Genomic DNA, 21,696 nt, shown 5'->3' on the forward strand with positions numbered 1-21,696 from the left:
CAGAAGAGCCTCCGGGGAGTCATAGCCCCCCTCCCACGCAGTGCTGTGCTCCCCTGCTGGGCACCATTGGGGTTCATGAGCTGTCACCGTGTGCTGCACCCAGCACCAAGGGTCCGCATCAATGAGCTCTTCCCCCTCAGCATCTGCACTTCTTAGTTCCAGCCTCAGCTGTTAGCACAGGTTTGGACTGCCCTTTGCCTGGCTTTTTGTAACGGTGACCCCGGTTAATGGTGGCGGGCACAACTGGTGCCACCAGCAAATGGTGGGTACAAAGGTCAGCCCGCCCTCGGGACTGAGCAAAGCTCTCTTCTCCTAAGCGGTGAAGTTGTTCCCCTAAGAGTCTCCACCCAAAACCAGAAGCAGCAACTCCTTTTGTTGGTTTTGAAAACAGAACAGACACCTGGAGTCTGGCCCAGGAGCACGAGGGGAATGGTGGCGTTTCACAGCAGGGAATGGAGAACACGGGCAGCTTAGCTGCAATTTTGTTTGAAAACATATAAAGTAGGTACATCTAGAAAATCTTAGTGTCATTGTAAGCAATGTGATGCAGGGAGCATAAGAGATAGTTGTACAAAATCAGGGAAGTTTCCTGCGGAAGAAGAGATTCATGAGCTCATAAAAAATATATGAGTTGGGTCTCCTGGTGAGGAATTTAAGCCCAAGGCCCTGATTCCTCAAGGATATTTTTGTTCCTCCTGTTGAGCTTATGCTTTTTACCAAGAGGAGTAAGGCAGATTTTCCAAAAGCTTTCTGCTGCTATCACACAGGAAAGGTCTGGACTGCTCTGCACCAGAACCGGTGGTTAAGGATCTTGCAGGAGCGAGCAGGATGCGGGAGAGGCGGCGCTGCGGGAGCTGCTGTCTCCAGAGCCGCTCTGCCGGCCCCAGTCCCACCTGCTCTCCTGGCCGGCCACGTCTGAAACTGCAGGACCACAGCTGGGCAGGGAGACTTCGAATCACAGAATCATTTAGGCTGGAGGAGATCTTGAAGATCATTGAGTCCAACCGTTAACCCAGCACTGCCAAGTCTCCTGCGGTAACGTCTCAGTCCTTCTGGGAAAGAACCTGGAACATTTTACTATTCTAAGGAAAAGCTCTTCTGAAAAGACCATCCAAAAGAAGGCCCAAGCCCAATGGCTGTGATTCTTCTCAGAGATTTGATAGTCCCCTGCCGTTATCATTGATCTGCCATTTTCCACATCCACAGTGAATGCCCAGGATGCGTTCCCCAGCTTTTGGAGTTCTTCTTTGTTGCACACATAGATATTATTTGCAGTCATGGTCTCCTCCACCCCTAAGTACCATAATCCCTGGGCATTCCCCTCCTTTCTGACTCAAAGCAACATTTAAGGCCACCCCTTGCCCGGAGCAGCTCCCCAGCAGGAGAGGCTGGCACGGACCCCTCGCCAGGACAGGCAGCCAGACCCCTCTGGGACACAGGAGGTCCCTGGGCCGGGAATGGCAGCACCAGCACAGAGCCATCACCTTCCCGGCACACCTCTACCCCCTGCACTGCTGCTGCATGTTCCGGCACGGGGCAGTTGCTTGTCTGTCTCGTTCATTTTTTTAGATCAGTGACGTTATTCCAGACCTGAGGGTTTTCTTTAAACAGGTAGTTGCCCCGCTAAATGTTCAGTTCTGATCAAATGACTTTTCATAAGCAATGAAGTTCACCTCCAGCTCCACAGGGGAACACATGTTTCCAGAGCTGTCATTGATGTCCCGGCGTGACTGCAGGACGCAGCGTGGCCCACCCTCCCCTGCCTCCCCAGCCGCCGGCTAAGGCTGTATCGGCAGTACTGGGCTGGCTCCGCACTGAAATCTGACCCGGGATAAACGTGAACAGTTTATCACAGCAAATGCGAAGCAACGATAGCCTTGAGAACTTTGCACCCCATGAGCCAGACCCTTACACTTAGAAGCCTAACTAGCAAAAATGATGTACTCCCTCCGTTACGACACAGCATTTGACCTCCAGCTGCTAAAGCAAGCTGATTGTACCCTAGGCGCATTTCTGTGGAAGGAATTTACCGCAATTTTCCAGGAGTTTAGGATGTGGCTTCTTTTTTCAGACCTCTTAGATTTTGGTTTTCTCCTGCCTCCCCTTTACCCACTGGCCATACGGTTGCTTACACAGAGCGAACATTGTCCACATGGTTACTCTGATGAAAGGAAGGTTCATGGTGGGGCTCCAGGAATAAGCAGGCACAGCCAGCTGGCCCCCTCACAATACCTCCTCTGTGTTAGGTTTGTATTTTTAAGTGGAGCAGTGTGTAAAGTCCAAACACCCACACAGCACCCAGCCCTGCTCCGCGACGCCAGAGCTGACGGGGCAGAGCTGTCGTGCTCAGCCAGGCAAGGACCATTCTGCTTCAAAGGCTGGAACAAGCAGCAGAAGCAGCTGGGCAGGAGCCTCCAGCACCGCTTTAGCCAGCCAGGCTGCAGCCCTGCATCTCGCAATGCTTTTGGCACTGGTGCCCGGCCAGCAAGGCATGGGGCTGCTGCTCCTGCTGGCTGCCAGAGGTGCGCAGCAGTGGACCTCCGGTGGAATCTAAAAATCACACTTTTATTGTCCAAACCACTTCTGTGATGCTTCATACCTCCAGCCCCGCTTAAAGGACTCAAAATTTTGTCTTTGGTGCCTGCCATAGTCAGCCCCAGGCACATGTACAACCTCAACTGGTGGGCTCAGGGTTGCTCCAAGCTGCAGTCCAAGCCATGGTTAATGGCAGGACTTGACTCTCGAATTTAGGCCAAAAACGTAGAAGTAACAGGATGTAACGCACCAGCTTGAAAGACTGATTACCCAGGCGCAATAACCCTGCTGCTGTCCCCGGGGGGCTGGGCGCCAGCCTGCTCCGCTGACGAACCAACTCGGGTATTTCTGTTCAACTTTAAAAAAAGCAAAGCAGACTTGAGTTTGCCAGTTAAAAAGGGGAAGTTAATCTATAAGAATTAGGCTGTTGAGCAAAATCGGCTATTCAACAATCTCATCTGCCAGCTTCACCCGCCTGCGAAGCATTCTACGTTCCCCCGGGGGAACAAGAGGAGCACTGAGAATGCAAATCTAAGGAGGCGATTGCAGCCCAGGAGTAATCAAGGTATCTGATGTGCCTTACACCTGGCTTGTTTGGAGAGCTAATTAGAGCCATTCCATTAAATATATTTCTATAAGCCAATCAACTTGCTGAAAAATGACAATTATTCTGAGACTCTTTGAAAAGTGAGCATCAGCCAGTACTGAGCTGTACGTGGTACATGTATGGATTAAACTGTCTTCAGAATCTCGGCCAGAACGTCAGAAATAATCACTAGGAAGCAAGGGAAAGGCTGTTTCTCGAACTACTGGCTTTCAGAAGGATTGTACTGTCCCACGAAGGCACATGTTCCCCTTAGGCAGGACACTCTCTTGTATTTCTTACAGGCAAGGGCTCAGGAAGCCATTTAAGAAGCTTAAAGAGCTTTACTAGGTTTCTGTAAAAATAAAGGTTATTTACCAGAGATATTAAGGTTTGTCTGTATTTGGCAGATGCTGCTATTTTTTTATTATCTAAAAGAGGGCTCTTGTAACAAAACCAGACTATTTCGCACAGTATTTGATAATTCTCATTGTGAAAAGCTGAAGAAAATTAGTTTCTAATAAATGAGAACAACTAATGAGGACTAGATTCAATTACCTGCTCTCCTGTACCCTGGGACACACATGTCGCTCAGTCCTATTGGTATAAATTTCAAACAATTTAATAGAAATTTCAGCAGAATTTCCCTGAATTTAGATGACGGTAGCAGTGAAGCAAAAAAAACCCAACAACTCCATTCCTTTGGGAGAAAAGCATTTTAGCACCACCTTGCTTTAAACATGTATTTCCTGCATAATAAACATGTATTTAAACTTGTATTTCCTGCACAAATAACACCAATTATAATGCTCTCATCTCAACAACGGTTATTAATGCACAAAAGCATGCTAGACTTTCAGAAAAGGTGAAGAGTGTCTTGATTTTGGAGACTGCCCTGAGGTGTTCAGAAGGGCCTGACATAACCATCCCCCCCTCCCCCGGACACTGCTAGTCCTGTGAAAACTGGGGACCCCGACATGCCAGCTCACTCGCAGCACGGTGTCTCGGCTGCTGCACGCCGTGCTGTCCCACGCCATGCGCTTTGCAAGTGGACAAAATATGTTCACCTGAGCAGAATTGACTGAATTTGTGTTTATCCAAGGAAATAGCAAGAATCACTGGGCACGCCTGGAAACTATTTCTTAACTTGTAATTCCTTCAGGAACAGGGTTTTTTGCAATATCCAAGGTGACCCTGGGATGCCTCGAGGCAGAGTGGATGATGGTCAGCCACAGCTCAGCAGCTAGCAGGGCGTAAATCACTGAGCGTGGTGCTGAGCCCTGGGTATTTGTCAGCTGAACAAGAGCAGCACCAGTCTGACACTGAGTACTCTCAAAAACCTGGTGCTCTTGACCCAGAGAGAAAAACATAACTATAGCCGGTGAGCAGCCCCTTGGCTGGTCAGCCATGCGGCATACAGTGACCACGAACAAAGCCGAGCGGTAAAAACCTCTGGGAAACAGTGTTGGGAAGGAGGGAAAGAGAGAAATCAAATTGAGGGTCTTCCGACTTACAGATTTTCCTTTCCGAAAAAGCAGCTGGTTGCCAGCCAGAGTGAAGTAGCGAGTTTTCCACCTTTTGATAAACTTCCACCGGACTTGCTTCTCTTTGAGCTTGCCTTCAATCAGAGGTTGGCCATCCTGATTTACAACTAGGGAGGTGAGCACACAACAAGGGGGTTATTTCTGTCCTCCCTCTGCACCAGCCGAAAGCCAGGCTTTTGCTGCGATGCAGAGAAGTTTTTCGCAGTTTAGCTCTATCAGCTCCAAGCTCACATTCCTCCCGACCACAAGCATCCAGCTGTCGCTTCAGAGAGACGTTTCAGCCCTTGGCCGTGCTTTGCTGGGAGGCCCAGCAGCTGGAGCTGGACATCACCTCCTCTGGCCACCACGCCTCCTATTCCCTCAGCCCTCGCATCCTTACCCCCACCGTTACGCCTCCCTGTTGTTCCTCAGCCCTGCAATAATAATTTATAATTTCATAGAACTGAAAGTAGGCGTTTATGTTGTCTCCGAGGCTTTAGCCCACACTGCCGAGTTCAGTGCGGTTTATTCCTGCTGTGCAGTGCTTTGGACAGGAATATTTTGAGGATATTGCCCCCCATTAGCTGCAGCAGCTTGCCTCATTGCCGCAGCAGCCCCATGGAGAAGGAATTAAGAGCCAGCAGTGGGACGTCCATGTGGGGCTGAGTGACTGGGCACCATCCCACTGGAACAACTGCCAACCTCTCGTAGGTAATTCCAGCCTAGAAATGTGACTTTTTGCTGAGAAGGGGGTCGGTGGGTCCAAGGGCTTTGTCCCAGACATGACTCTTCCCTTCCTCACCCTCCCAAGACACAACTCCTCCTTCCCTCGGGAAAGGGATGTGGTATCAGCCCTCCCTTATCCCCTGTTCGAGCAGAAACCTGGCACTGCATTTTGTAGAGGTCACTCCCTGTTACTTCCTCATTATCTTTTACAATTCTCTCTTTGGGGATATTTCAAAAGTCATTTAACGTTAGCAATCCACTTTGTAAAAAACAATCCTTATGGAAAACCCAGAGTTACTTGCATCCTGTAAATCTCAAAGCACTGACCAGTTGGGAACGTGATATTTTCCATCACTTTTGCATTTCTAAACCAACACAACTTATGCTGACAGCTGCGCTGCAAAGGCCAGAGCAACTTGGAGCGCAGCCCCCAGGGACCGCTGCCTGTCCTCCCTCGGAAACAGCCAGGGTCTTTGCATCACGTTACCCACCAAGGACATCTATGTTTTTATCATCTTGTGGCAAAATTTACTTGCGAACTACTAGTGTGTCACTGGCCAATAACACTGCCTCGTCTGTACCTGGGAGCTACACCAGCATTCCTGCCACGCGTGTGCCGAACCGCTGACCACACAGAGCCTCTGTCTTCAAGTACAAGTTGGGTAACTCTGCCCAAGCCACGGGTGAGGAAGGAGGAGAGGGAGAGACACAAAAGCTTCTGTCCCCTCTGATGACCTGTGCTACAGCGTGTTGCCCAAGAATAATCTGGAGTGTAATTAAAAATACGTAGCATACAGTGCAGAGTTCAATAACCGTAACGACTAACCAGCACGGAAGCAGAAACAGGCACACTCACTGCCGTGCCTTCCGCTCAGCCGCTTCCCAGCCCCTTCACCTTCTCTAGCGGCCTGAGAAGTGGCTTCAGCTTGCCTTAGAAAAGTAACTTGTCTGTCACGATAGATGTTCCTTCCACCAATTCCCTTAAAAATAAACCCTAGGAAAGGGAAAGAAACCCTTTTTTTCTCTTACTGCAAAATTATTGCTGTATTTAAAATTGCTTTCAGAATTCAAAGTCCTGGGTGAATATTGGGAAGCCTTGTGCTTTCATTTGCAGCATGTTTATAAGGCCGTGGCCACCTCTGCTGCCAGCCCCATGACCACGGTGCTCACCTGTGATCAGCATCCACTGGCGCTTCCCTCGGCTGGAAGCACGCGAGGTTTGGGGGGCTGGAAGAGCGCTCCCACACCTTGCTTGCAAAAAGGAATTTTCCAGCACGAGAAAAGCCCAGCAACCAAGGGAATCACCTTGGGCTTTACACCATGATCGCAGGGCAGCCTGAAGCCACTGCCCTTCACGTACGGAGCAAACAATTTAAAAATTCTCTAATATCACGGCTGTGTTTCTTTTTCCTTTCTATTTTGACACCGATAGATGGGACATGATGGATCAGATAGACTGAAGAGCAGTCCAAGGCATAAGCAGTCTGAGAACGGATGTTTTTTTGATGTGATGTTTGACTTGGAGCCCTTCCCAGCATCTGTCAGATGGTCAGTGTATCCTCTGGCTGGCTGTACTTGCATACCTTAGCATGAAAGTTTATCCAGAAATGCTTTTTCTTGAAAGTGTTTGCTGTCATCTGTGCGCGAGCCTTTCAGAGCCCAAACCGCAGCAGGTTGGTGTGATGCTGAGGATGCGAGGGGAGCGGGGTGGCCAAGCACAGCCACCAAAGGTAGCACCTGGGGTTTCAGAGGCTTTCTAGCTTTTGGGGCACACACCCCTCTTCACTACCTCCTGTCTGGTAGAGGAAAAAACAATGCAAGTACAACACATCACATCTATATAAAGAAGGTATTTTTTCCCCAGCATTGTTTATATTGGCAGAGAGGCAGACTTTGGGGTGCTTCAGCTGTTGCAATTTCCTCGTGAAAGACTATAAATATTTCTGTTTCTATAGACAGGCGGCCTGTGGAAGGAGCAGGACCGAACAGGGGGTGGCTAGGTTTCAGCTTTGATGGGGAACCGAAGCTGTGATTTCCACAACAAAAACGGGTCGCGCTCTGCTCCTCACAGCCCACCGCATCCCTAGCTCGACGCAGCAGCTCTTTTCTGTATCTTTTCATGCCAGCACCAATGTGTTACACCACCCAACCTGGCACGGGACAAAAGAAAGCAGAAGCTGGCTTTCTCCCTGCATAATTTTTGTCACTGCAAAATGGCACAGATTTATAGAGATGCTGGTTTGAGGCTGCATTCATTTCACAACACGCTCTTTAGTGGGACAGAACCACGTTTTACAGTGTGCCCCTTAAACAAAAACTTTGCAAATGCATTAAATATTGTTCTCAGCACTGCTACAGACACACGCTTTCACTTGGCAGGGAAAAACAAAACCAGGTAGCCCAAACTCTGTACATCCCTCTGCTCCCTGACGTGGGTTCCTGAAGCACTGGTCCAGCACAGATGCCTTTGTGAGGGAGCCTCGTGCTGTGCAGCCTACACTAAATTTACACTCACATAAAACACGTGGAATTAACAGCCAATGAATTGATGGCAAAAAAATCCTGCATAGGCGTGCTCCCCATTTTCTAGACAAGAGAAAGAGCATCCTGTGGCAAAGTTCCCTAATAACAACTCACGCAGTTCAAACACAGCAGAAAGCAGCTGACATCCAGCTCACGCAGGCAACAAGATGCACACAAAGTATTGTCAAATGCCATGGAACAAAAAATACTAGAGAAAATAATAATCTGTTTTGAGGAAGGAAAAAGCTGTTTGTTTTCTGGTCTGTTCTTTTTTTTTCAGATAAATTTGCTTCTCCAAACAAACTAGGTCCATGGACCATCAGGCTCGAGGTGAGCCTTGGCTTTTACACCCAAGCAGGACCGTGCGGTCATTTCTGCCTGCAGCTGTAGGTATCCTGCAGGAGGGACACCATCTGCCGACAGCAGCTTTGTGGGTGAAACACGTACTGGGAACAGAAGGGCTGGTTTTCTAAGGCTGTACCAGGTATTACCTGGCATTTCTGCGGCTGAGATTGGCTGGGATACCCGTAACGGTCATCCTTAAGAGTCACTGGCCTCTGGGAGCCGAGCAAAAGGACAGACCTCCAGGGCCAGCAGTGGTCTGGCAGGTCTGAGTACAAGTCCTCGTGCTCTGGTACCAGCCACTTCATCTTCTGGTGACTTTGTTCCCCATTTATACAATCAGCATTTATAATTTGTCAGATCTGTCGGAACAGACAAAAAAGTTTTAAATTTTTATAATTAAACACGATCTAAGCTGCTATTTTGCTTATTGTGCAAATGCCTCATCTAATTTCTAACTTAATGATGGACGGGGTAATATCCCTGTCCCTCCCATCATTTGCCATTTGCATGCACACTCTCTTGGTGGAGGACGTGTCACCACAGGAATAAGCCGTTTGGTGTTAGGAAATCAGCATCTCAGTAGCATGTGGGTGATAACAACAGGGCACGGCACTGCGTCGTCTCCCAGGATGGCGTCAGAGCCGCTGTGCCAGCCAAAGGCCGAGTGCTGCAGAAACGCCAAGCACCAAGTAGCTGGCTTTCCTGGAGTGTGCATGAAAGAGGAGAGAACTTCAATAAAAATGGCAAAGATAGGACAGGAAAAGAGTTTTTTTAGTCCTGCTTGATAACTATAAATTAATAACGTGCACAGTGACTTTCAGAGCATGATGACAACTATATAAACACCAAGATACAGCAAAAGAAGGACTTGATATGAAAGGACAATTGCTCAGTGGTTGGGTCTTGTGCATCTGCCCAGCTCCTGGTCTCACAGGAATGTCTTCGATACTGATTCCAGCACAGCAGGAACATGCTTTAATCCAAATGAAGAAGGTATAAAGCACAAAAAGTTCAGGGACAAGAAGGTACTGAGATGGTTGGTGCTTAGGAATGCAACATGAGAAAGGAAGCAAATGTGCAATTTTGCCCTGAAGTGGGGTTTTATGGCCCAAATCTTTCAGCACCAGGATTTACTAAAGAAACGCTGATCACTTAGTGTCCGGTGGCTGGAAACAAAGCAAACAGAGCAGTTCTTGTGCACATCCACAGAGAAGTCCATGGGGAACTCTGACGTCAGCTTCCAAAGTCGTCGTAATGAATCTGATGCCAGTATGTCTGAGGGTCTGATTAGAATGAAAAGATTCATGAAAGATAAGAATGAAGCTCTTTTCCAATATTTTTCTAAGTCCTTTTGCTTATTTTCATTGTGGTTTAACTTCACAGAATCACAGAATAATTCAGCTGGAAGAGAGTGCAAGGGGTCTTTCATCCCACCTCCTGCTCAAAGCAGGGTCACCGATGGGGTCAGACTAGGTTGCACATGGACTTATCCATCCGGGACTTGAAAATCTCAACAACATCTCTAGGCAAGCTGTTCCAATGCTTGATTGTTCTCATGGTGGGAAAGTTCTCCCCTGCAGGCATCTGAACCTCTCTCTCCTGTGCCAGTTTATGCCTGTTGTCTCTCGCCTTCCCACCACACGCCACCGAGAAGAGCTTGGCTCTACCTCCTCAACCACCTCCTGGCAGTTATGGGCAGACTACTACAAAGTTGCCCTTCAGCTCTGCCTGCACCAGCCCTTGTCCCTCTGCCTCTCTTCACAGGGCAAGCGCTTCAAGCACCCCAACATCTTGGTGGAGCCTGTCCCAGTCCTTACTGGGACATTCAATACCTGCCGTGTGCAGAGTAGGAGTAGGTTAACAGAGCACGGAGCTCTGTTAGCAAGGGGCATCATGAGTAACTCCGTACTGCCTCAGAAATGCAGAGCTTTACTCTTCTGTCTGAACTCTTCCCAAAACCAAATGCAGTAGCTGGTGACCCCTGCTTCTTTCCACGGTAGAGCAGGGTTATTTGAAAGACACATCTACGCTTCTAATACAATTAGAAGATTCTTTAAAAAATGCAATCAGCTGCCAACTAGAGTGTGCACATTGCTTATACACATATTAATTATTGGAAGATTATGTCTAGCTTTGATTTCTTCACCTTGCATGAATAAGCACTAATGAAAAGACTTCAGAAAAGTGATAGAAGAATGGTTTCAGACTGATCTTCCCTATGATTATTTGTATCACGGAAAACTAAGGAAGCGTATTCTTAATTTGCCCAAGCAAAGATCAAGACGTGACATGATAAAGTTTACAAATAGAGATTTTCTGCATGGCAGGGAAGGGCATAATGCGATGCAGTGTTTAGAGACAGACTAGAAATAAACCCATATTTTAACAGTGGTTAAAATACCTGAGCAACAACTCAGTTGGCTTGAAGCCCTTCCTTCACTTGACTTTTAAAAATCAGGTCTGGTTTAGACATCTTTAGAAAGATACACAAAAGTAACACAGATCAAAGACTGAACGTTTCTTTGATATAAGCATTACTGGACTAGATTCTTTGACCTGTTTTATACAAGGTCAAACTCGGTGATCACATCATCTCTGGGTTTCAGATCACTCTACGTGGTCATATGCTGACACATATGATGAGATCTTTAGCTTAGAAAAAGGAGTTGAAGGATTCTAAAGCATATATTTACTATATATGTGCCATTACTTTTTTTCCTGCAGAACAGACAATAAAGCTAAAAATAATACTCAAATTCAAAATGAAAAATCACTTACTACAATATCCATCGCTTCTTAAACCATCTCAATAGAGACAGTAACTCCAAAACCGATTTAACCCTGAATAGTACCCATTGATGTAAGCGTCCATTGGAATTATCTTCTATTAACTGTATCTTGCTTTCTTTGCAGAACTACAACATACCAACCTTTAGGTGGTTTAGGCACTGAATAAAGAGTAAAAAAACCTACAAACTCTTCCAAGATGAACTTGAGAAAGATAAAACCCAAAGCATTAAATCTTGCATTTGATGAAACATAAAATCATCCACAAAAATTGAGTCCAATCATGAATGATCTCAATGACAATAAACTCCTAGTAACTTGAAAGAATGGAATGTGTGGGTGGCAACCAGACAAAGATAAATGCAATTAACCTAAGGGAATATGGATTCACTCTCTCTCATTAATCATCACATTTGGTTTTGTTGAAAACCTGGAAAGAACACATTACTGAATGCCACTTTTTATAATTTTCAAGCAAGCATTATAGCTGAGACATCACTAGATAATCACCACTACTAGCAAAAGATAAATGTATTCAGAAGTTAATATGGTGTAGGCTATTCTGAGTGAATTGCTTTTTTAAAGAGGAATTCATAACTCCCCCCTCAGTTTTACCCGAATCATTGCCCATGGGCACAATGTCTCTTCTGCAGCCCACAGGGATTGCTGCAATTTCTTTGTAAGCTTCCAGAATAGGGAATGTACTGCAATTCTCTCTCCAGCTATCAAGTGGTTTTACTGAATTATTTTGTGCAAGAGCTTGTGAAGCCAACTGTTAATACAGGAGGTTATGTTAAAATGAGGGTATAAAGGCCAGCTCTTCCTAACAAGAGGCACACACTGCATTTTCCAAAATTTCAAATGCCTTGTATCTCTGCTTGAATGGTTGTCATTTAGAAAAAAAGCGGGGGAAAAAAAAAAAAAAAAAGTGTAACCTGGTTTTCCTAGCTCCGAGACCAGCTGCGCAGTCAGGGCACAAACATGTATTTGAGCAGATGAGCAGGATTTGTGGGAATGCTCTTCCCTGGTCGCAGGAAAAAATAATTTGGGATGATTTAATAGCACTTCAGGAAGAGTGTGGTTGTACAAGAAATGCTTTGTGATCAGAAGAATGCATGAGAAATAGTCAAACTTTCCCTGGGTTAATTGCCACTTTGGGTACATCCACCACATTGCTTGAGCAGAACTGCCTCTTGCCTCACAAGCGCAGCCTCGAGAGCAGCCCAGCTCCAACCCCCTCCCAGTGACCTCTGGAAAAGCCAGCACTGACCCGGCACCCCAAGGCAAGACTGAGCCTTTAAGGCATAATGCTTTCCTAACTCCAGAGGATAAACGGCATCTTGCAACATGGCATCCAAAAAATGCAACAAAACCCAACATTAACAAAAAACAAAAGACAATAATAGAAAAAGAATTTGCCTCCGAATTCCTTCTTTAAGAATGTGGTTGCTAAACAGCATTGCTGAGAGGAAGAAATTACTTTGTCTTTCAAAAGTATGTGAGATTTCAAAGGTTCTGTCCCACTGCGGAATGAAAATAAAAGATGTTTTACAGCCTTTACATTTTTCACCGGTTCAAGGAGACCTCTGATTCCTCTTTCTTGTGTCAGGTCTTATAAACCCAGAAAGACCCTGAGTGTCTCCCACTCCGGTAGGACCCTTCCCAGCCGCCACAGCTCTGCATCACCAATACAAAGGTGAATTTCTCACTCACCTGCAGATTTTTATTCCATTAAGCACTATCTTCCACATTCCTTTCCTACACTTGAGCTTTCATATGACCCATTCAGGACTATTTTCTTGCTCTTCTAAAGGCTTTGAGAGCTGAGAAGCAAGTCATGGTATTCACAATGGGCCTTTCTTAAAAAATTTTCTTCAAACTGAGACAAAGAGAGTAAATGCTCATAAAAAGGACAGTTACAGTCCAAAAATACTCTGCGCCCAGTTCCTCCTGTTCCTGACCATCCTCAAAGGCATCCCTGTACTCTCAGCCCTGGCTCCAAAGCCCAGGGTGACTGGTGATTTTGTAGAGGGGGGCAGGCTGGAAACCCCTCCTGGCGGGGGAGAGGCAGGCAGAGCTGTGCGCAGCCGTAAGCCTGCAAACTCAGGCACCACCCTCGGTGCCTTCAGTGCCTGGGGAGGGAAAACCTTCTCCCAAATGTCCAGGCATCCTCCATGCTCCTGAGTACTTGTGGTACTCGAGGAGAAGAAGACAAAGCCTCAGATTACTGCAGCTGCTGAGAAGGCAGCATCTCACTTAACACCTTCATGCTGTATTTGCATTTTTTGCATTTTTTCCACTGGGTTTTAGTTGACATCATGCAGATGCAAGCTAGAAAAAAAAGGTAAATTAAGAAAAAAATTGCTTTTCTACTCCTAGAAGAGGTGATAGGATTTACAAGGGCCTGCATAAGTACCAGCATATAGGAATGGAAGTCTCATTTCTCCTGGGACTGCTGGGTGAGCTGGACCAGGGCAGCCCCCGCCCCCAGCCACAGTGCTCCTGTGCCTGAGCACCTCCATGCAGAGCGGGTCTTGGCGCTGGCTGGGAAGGACAGAACTGCTGTGCTGCCGGGTGGACACGGCTCAGGCTGGCGGGCAGAGCTTGGAATACATTAAACCCTTCTGTTGACATCAGTGTGTAAGCGGAGAACCGTGTTTACACACCCTGGGAAGTGAGGTCAGCACATGCGTTTCATTGCAGCCTTTTCACAGCAGCGAGGGGAGAGGGTGAGCCCTTAGAAGAGATGTGACCTTCTCCCTCATCTCTGTGGGACATCGCGACACCAAATCTACAACCTACAACGCTGCGCCGTGTGATTTTTCGCTGGCCTGGAACAACGATGAGTAAGTGAGAGAGGCGGCGTGCCCAAGCCCCGCCGCGGCAGGCAGCATGCTCCTGCTTCCCCAGCACCGCTGGCGTCAAGCAGAGAATTCTGTTTACCCTGCTCGAGATGTCAGCTCAAGTGGCTCAAGAGCCTCTTGTCAGTGGTGCAGACGGTCCTGGTTCTATCAGCTCTTGTAGTAACCAACGGGCACTGGAGAGCTCACTGGGAACTGCCGCCTGCTGTCACGGTCTGTGATTGCTGTTTGCCTTGAGTTCAGACCCATCTGAAAATACCAGCTCTATACTGGTAGTACCGGTGGCGTCTGGATCCCTGGCAGCAGAGCCATGGTGCTGTGCCACACGGACCCCCCGCACTGTGTCCCACTCCCAGCCCTTCTCAGACCTCTCCTCAGAGGACACGACATTTTGGCAGGAGAAGCAGCAGGGAAGCAAGGTGTCAGCTGTCCTTCGATGTCTCCAGACTAGTGGCATCAGCAACACCCATGGCATCAGCAAGGAAATGGTGCCCCGTGTCACCCCCAAGGATTCCTTTTCCCACCTTCATCCACTCTGCTGGCTCTAACCCAGCTGCCTTACCAGCCTACCCAACGGCCTGCTACAAACACTCCCCTTTCTGGGCTATTTTATTAAGGTTTGAAATTTTAAGAGATGCATTTTCCTTTAGCTTGACATAGGCCTATCACTGATGTGATGGACAAACCACAGTGAGACCATGGTACCGAGATGCAATTTCAGCTCAAAGGGCGATTTCCTTTATGGTCATTGGCTCCCGTGAGAGTTGTGGAAGGAGGAAGATGGTCAAACACCCATGAAATGAGCATGGGCAGCCCTGCCTGCAGCAGAGGCTGTGCCACTCTTGCAAGACTTACTAAATTCAGGGTTGATGAAATACAAAGACATGCTAGCTATTAAAATAAAAAGCTGAAACACCCCATTATTCAAAGGCTTGGCTAAAGCAGTCAAAATTCTTGGCCACAATTGTGCCAATTTTTACAGAGCGGCAAAAAGCATCTAAGAAAAAGGCCATTCCCCTGAATTTCAGTGCACTGATCTAAAAGACACGGGTATCAGAAAGCTTAAAAAACCCCACAACTCACCAGGATCTTTTACCTGGGAAAAAGTGTATTTTCTGCTCACCCTGTTTTCTAATACAGCTGAAGTATTATGGCTGTTCTTCAGCCTCGCCTTGTTCCTAGGAAGTGTGTACTATGGATTCAATTATATTAAAGGAAATAATTCTGAGAATGAAGAGGACATGAATCAGGTGTAGTATGTATACCGATGTCCCCCGACATATGGCACCTGTGCAGTCCCCTGACGACCTGAGATGTGGTCCAGCACCAAATAAAGCTTGTGCTAGACTGACTCTCTCATCAGAAAAGCAGACAAGAGGAGTGTAATGGAGAATTCCAATTATAATAGACACTGCCGGTGCTATGCTGGAAAGTTTGCTTGCCCTTTTCCCCAGCCCCTGCCATCATCACCACAGACACAGTGTTATCTGCGAGCTTCGCTCCACTCTCCACCCTCCGCAACTCCACTGGCACGTACAGCCCACCAGCAACGAAGGCAGACTGCTTACCTGTTGCCTTTTCAGGGTTATTGCACATGAAACACTGCCAAGCTCCTGCTTCCTCGCTGTAGCCGAATAAATCAAAGAACCTCACTTCTTCCAGGTGCATCTGCACATGGTCCAGGTCCTAGGCCAATAACGAGAAAAACCAAACCACTCAACAAGGTGAACCACCGCATGGGTAACAGCTCATGACCCAAAATCACAGCGGGATGGGATGCACAGCGGGCACTGAGCATCCCTTTCCGTATGTCTCCTGCAGACAAATGACCCGCCAGGGCAAAGGCGCCAAGCAGGACGTATCTCTCTCTACCATCATTAGTAGCAGCTAATATATGTTACATATTAGTCTGCGGGAGGCAGCAGACTGGTCTGGGATTTTTTTTGCCTCTTCAACACTGCTGCCAGCAGCGTGCTCAGCAGTCCTGCCCAGCACATTTCCCACCAGCTGAACCATTTTTATTACCTCCAGCCCTCTCTCAGGATTTTTTTCAATGATCCAGAAGGCAGTGGTCGCCGCTAACACACTGCAGTGCTGCGGAACCTCCTGGCCTGCTGGGTCCCCCGTCACAGCAGGAGTTAGCGGCTGGGCACTGCTATTTTTTTTTTTTTTTAAAGAACTAATAGAGGCTCTGAAGCCAGCCCCCTGTGAGAAGCACTAATATGAATGTTTAATACGAATGTTAATATGAACGTTTCCAAAAAATGCAGCAGCAACAGGACTGATTTAGCTCACATAAAACCCAGGTGAATGTGATGTTATTCTGTCAGTGACAAACCAGGAAAGTAAGGATTATGCATCTGCAAAGTAAACTGAATGTCTGGCCCGATCAAGTAAGCCTACAGAAAGTACATTTGCAGCTCCGAGTATAGGAGAAGCTACAGGATGCTCTTTTTTAGGCAATTAACAGCACTGTATAATTCAGTGTATTTTAAATCCCGTTACTCAATTTTAAAACAGATGGTGATCTCACACTTAAGCAAACATTGGTGTTAAATAACAGCAACCAAGTTACTCACTGCAAACACAACAGGAATTTCTAGAACCACTCAGAAAACACTCCTGTCGCTTGTGTGGAGCCTTCACGAGGCTGCAGCAGCACGCGGCCGCCCAAAGACAGCACAGCTTTACGCAGCCTGCGGGGAGGCGACCAGCCCTTGCGGGGCAGCCGCTCATCGCAGCGCCCACGGCTGTGCAAAGGATGCAGCTGTCTGATCCCGGCCTTTCCAGAGAAGCTTTAGGGAAGGAGAGGGAGCAGGAGGCTGGCTGGCTCGGGGAGACCCGGCACCATGGCCTCTCCTTCTCAGCCTGCTTCAACCTGGGAAACGGCCATAAGAACCGAAACAGCCGAGAGCACTCCGAGAGCACTCCGTACCTCTGGCCATGGCCCTGGGTAACAGGCTCAGCTGAGCCAAAAGTCACGTTTTAACTTAACGGGGGCTCTTGGGTACCCCCACCTGCTGCACGCCAGAGGCCATCTCCTGGTGGATTTTAGGCTGTCTGATGGAAGTTTTGTGTTAACAGCTGGACTTGATGGTCTCAAAGGTCTTTTCCAATCTGAATGATTCTGTGATTCTAAGGATGGCAAGGCAGAACAGGGAGCACGACTCACACCACCTGAGAAGCCCCAAATGAGAAAGGTTGCCTTCCCTTTTCCAGAGGAACACGCAGAGAAATAGGCTTGACAACGCATGGGAAGGCAACAGTCACACCACAAAGGTCTCGGACACGTGTCGGCTTTGTTTGCAAGAGGGTGCTGCAGGGCTGCAGCCTCCCAGCTCGGTTTCTCTCCCCATCCTCGCATGGGAGACGAGCAGCCAGGCTGCAGCGGAGAGGTCCCCTGCCCTCCCGGGCTCCTCGGTGGGCTCCCCCGGAATGCTCCACTGTGCGGTTCCTTGTGCCTCCTGCGCCCGTCCTCCGGGACAGGGCTGCACCCGCACCCCGCACAGCCAGCTGCCCTGCCCCAGCACGCTCAGACTGGGGATCGCGGGTAAAACATGACTATTTTGCTCTGTACCAGCTCTTTACATGTTGCTGAAGTTCTTACTTTCCTCCAAAGAGAAATTCTATATGTTCGAGGAATTTAGCTGGCTACTGTGCTGTGCAGCAGGAGCACTGCGCAGCTTCTCTCCATGTTTCTCCAGCTGCTCGGCTGGCAGTGGATCCGACAGTCCGCGCCTCCCTGCCTCCCTTCAGATACTCCGTGCGTGGTGTGGGATGCCCAGCAGATCCTCCCTGGGTAAGGGGAGCCGAGTCCTTGGGAGGGACAGACCACACAGCCCCCCAGGCTGTCCGCCCCACGGTGGGCTCCTGATGGAGGGGCAGATGGCCCCTGCCAGAGCATGGCCAGCAACACACCCTGCCCCAACGTGCCCTGATCCTCCTCCCACTGTGTCATCTGGGAGGAACAAGACAACGATGGAACTGCTTTCAGCAGGTCTGTGCACGTGTATGACACTGAGCAGAAAGCCTAGGAGCATCTCCAGCCTGTGAAAAAACTCTTTTAGTGGCTGCCATGGGCCAATTCTAGACTGAAAGAGAACAGATATCACAGAAATATCAATGCAGCAATCTTTTTCCACTCTGTACTCTCATGCACTTGAAATAATCTGCTATAAACCACTTATTTCAGGAGGGGAAGCATGGGGAAAAAGCCTAATTAGAGAGGAGAGATTTATCTCATCCCCATGCTCCATCATCTTGAAAACTTCAGTGACTCCATTGTGAAAACGTGGCGTTTCTTTCTGCTGCGTAAACTGAGACAGCAAAGAAGGAAAGGGAAGAACAGGACTAACAATGGCTTACAAATGTTAATTATTCTCTTGCAAGGCTGCTCAACAAAAGACTCTCTCTTAAGGCATCACACGGGGCTTGTGAAGTAGTCACCATCTCACTCTTCTGACACAGCATGAGTCAACCCAAAGAATTCAGCAACGAGCTCAAGACCGGCTTAGTTTCTGTAATATGGCCTGCCTGTACTTTGATAAAGAACTATGAAGCAACTGAACGGAAATCTGTAAGGGTGCACATCTGGAAATGCTTTACTCCTGGCACATCTTAAGCTGTGCTGTATAAATATTTTTTGTGGCACGAACAGGCTGCCCAGTGAAACACAACATGCTTTCTGTAAGCCAGGTATTCACTGCAATTCCTTGCACATGCATCCTGGGCCAAACTCAGAAATGCCTTACAGTGATGTAAATCTGAAAATATTTCTCAGAATTTACTCTAGAATAAACCATTGATGTAATGCATTTTTCAAACCTAGAGAAAATCTTTTAGAATGCATATTGAAAAAACAAAGTCTAAATTCATTTACTCTGGACTAGCCGTGGATTTGCAAGACAAAACAGGGAGCAACTGCAGAGCAGTGCTGCAGCACGGACTTTGCTTGGGTCTGGGGGCTGAACCTTCCCCACGTGCCCACAGCACAGAAATCCCTCAGTTCTGATAAAGCATTCAGACACAGCTATAGCACGATGCATAAAACTTAATATAAAGTACAATATGTGACGCTGATGCTGCATTTATGTCAACAGATGTTAAAACATTTCAAATGCAGGGTGCCATACTCATTGAAACAAGCACAGCCCCATAATGCTGCTTCCTGCACTACTGGAAGAGGAATAATATTAACAAGTACTGTAACTTTGTCAAATAGTCCACAATATTTGAAGTTCTATTAGCAACGGGAAGACCTTCTGAAAAAAATAATTCAGATTACAGCAGAAGCTTAGTCTGTCAAGCAAAGTACCAGGTCATGCCGGGAATGCTCTGGCTAGATTTTTGGGGAATGTAGAAGCTGAAGGAAACCTTCCCTACGGCAGACCTAGTTCTCGCTCCCAGAAAACTCAATGGGACTTTCTCACTAAACTGAAGGAAACTGCGCTAGAAACAAGCTCGGGTTCCACATTCATGAGCAAACCCAAGAGGAGGAAGGTAAATCCAGCAGCACACTGCGGAGCCCGGGGCTGAACACTGAAGTCTTTGACATTTCAGGCACATCTGCCTGCCCTCAGCCTCCCAAGGCTGTCAGACAACGCGCAGCTCCTGGACTTCCCAAACTTCAATCCACTGCCTGATTCATTAAAGCAGTGAAGATCAGTATCTCATCTTCCAGCTCTGCTATTTTGGGAACTCAGAGATACAGTCACCGTCATGGAGTGATGAAAGTTCCCCAAACAGGCCAAATGCGAGCGTCTGAGCAGTAGTAGGATTATGCGATGGATGCGCTTGAGACTAATCATATTTCTAGGGTGTTGGACATGTTTTATCGAATTTGTGTGCATGATGCACTACATCTAATCCTACCCATGAAGGCATGCTCTTTCCTAAGCTCTTTATTCACCCCAAACTCCTTTACATCTCCACCAGCTCTGACTTTGGACTCTTAGATCTTGGCAGGGACTCAAGTTAAGCCAGTATCGAACAGAAAACCAGCTCTAGTACCTTGGGGTGAGTCAGGCCAGGATTTCAACAGCAGCTAAAATACTTAGCGCAAGCTCCACTGTGCCTGAGTAGCACTGGCCCATCAGCTGGGTCTCAGCTGTGGAGAGCCCCTGCTCCTCTCACGAGGCGCAGCAGGAGTTCCCACTTCAGTGCCACGTTATCCTGGGGGTTCAGAAGTTGTTTCTAACAAAACTCCTGGTTTTAAATCAGCCATAACCTAAGTAAATTAATCTTATTCAGTCAGACATCTTAATGTGTACAATATTCTGAGAGCGAGTATTTTAAAATCGCATTTGACAATTCATTTCATCCAATTGAGCTGGATGGAGACATTCAGGAATAAATAGATATTTGTTTTAAAATCCTACAGCATCCTTTTCCAAGAAGCCTGATTAATAGCTTTGAAACAGCATTTGCTGAAATCCCAGAGACAGTAAACAGCTTTGAAAGAGTAATCTTTTAAACTGATGGGGGTAACTAATGCTGCATGTGCAAATGATCATTTCCATAAAAGCCAAGTCTGTGTTTAACTAGGTGAATTTCCAAGTGCCTGCCAAAAAGTTCATAGTGGCAGCTAATCTAAATCCAAAGTTTGAAACTGCAGGCAGGAAAAAAAATATCCATATGTAGCATCACCAGTTTTCATCACGTCGGAAGCAATCCGCGTGAAGCATGGAGCAGGGGGTGGAGAACAAGCCTGGACACCTTTCAAAGCACAGCGCAAAACAGCAGTGCGGACCCTCTGCGGAGGATGAAAATATCACGGCTGGCAAACACGTCCCAGCCTCCCCACAAGCCGAGTGCTTCACATAACAGGGAGGTCAGAGGCACGCACTCTGCATCACCGCGTGCCCAGACAGGAGAAGAGGACTTGGCATGTCAGCAAGGCAAAGAAGGGGAAGAGGCAGGGAAAGGGGGTTTGTTTTTCACGATTTGAGCCCGGCAAAGACTTGCTGTAGCTATTGTAAAGGTCCTTGTACAGCTGTTCTAAAAGTCAGGGCAAAGTTGTTCTGCTAATTTTTTTTCCTGAGAAAAATAAAATCTTACCTTTTGGTGTGGAAACGTAGACTGGATCATGGCAGTTTCAAAACTGTGTGTCCCCTTAAGCTGTGTCTTCTCCCACAGGGCCTTAAGGACTTGCACAGAATTACTCTGTATGGACAAAGGCTCTGCAAACAAGCTCTGAAGAAAATGTTGAAAACAGGATTTCAAGCATTTTTTACTTGGCCATTAACAAAGAGCAACTTGTTCTTACAGTGGGACAGTGTGCAAATAACCAGGGATTATTTAATTTCTCTGCAAGGAGATACGATGGATCAATATTCATACAACTAGAGAAATCTTCAAATATTTAATTTCCTTCGGGGTTTGGTTTTTTTTGTTTGTTTTTGTTTTACGTTACACAACTTTAAGGTCTGTGGCTCACCGCTACACACAACAACTCACATGTCATTTTTGCATTGAAATGCCAGTTTATCCAAATGTTAGCAGCACCGGGCTCTGTGGACCAGGCATGGATCTCGGCGACATGCATCTCTTTGGAAAAGACATGTCATTTGCCAGTTAATGCGAAGAGATGTTCGGCACCGCTGCAGGTTTGCCTGTGTTTATTTGGACCTGACTGCAGCTCTCGGTCCTCATGTGGGGAAGAATAACAGCGTGGTGTTTGCAACTGCACTGAACAGGACAACATGCAAGAGAAGAAACTCCACAGAACACATTCAGCACAGATTTTGCTGACAGAGTAGAGGAATTTTCAGTCCCTGAACATTCACAAAACAAGATGAAACCCATGTTGGGTTGG

General features: G+C 47.3%; 1 protein-coding gene across 3 annotated transcripts in view; it reads right to left on the reverse strand.

Annotated features, from left to right (window-relative positions):
- The window catches only part of VEPH1 (ventricular zone expressed PH domain containing 1), a 102,000-nt gene that overhangs the window by 12,552 nt on the left and 67,752 nt on the right, over positions 1-21,696 (reverse strand). For all 3 annotated transcript variants that reach the window (XR_008825216.1, XR_008825217.1, XM_056358809.1), the window contains exons 12-14: positions 20,940-21,074; positions 15,452-15,569; positions 4,633-4,769 (exon numbers count right to left, since the gene is read on the reverse strand). Coding sequence is in view for 1 of the 3 variants with exons in the window: in XM_056358809.1 (XP_056214784.1) it covers positions 4,633-4,769; positions 15,452-15,569; positions 20,940-21,074 (390 nt within the window). In the remaining 2 variants the exon portion in view is untranslated. The remainder of the gene's footprint in view (positions 1-4,632; positions 4,770-15,451; positions 15,570-20,939; positions 21,075-21,696) is intronic.

This window comes from Falco biarmicus, chromosome 13, assembly GCF_023638135.1.
Source record: "Falco biarmicus isolate bFalBia1 chromosome 13, bFalBia1.pri, whole genome shotgun sequence".
NCBI classification, from domain to species: Eukaryota; Metazoa; Chordata; class Aves; order Falconiformes; family Falconidae; genus Falco; species Falco biarmicus.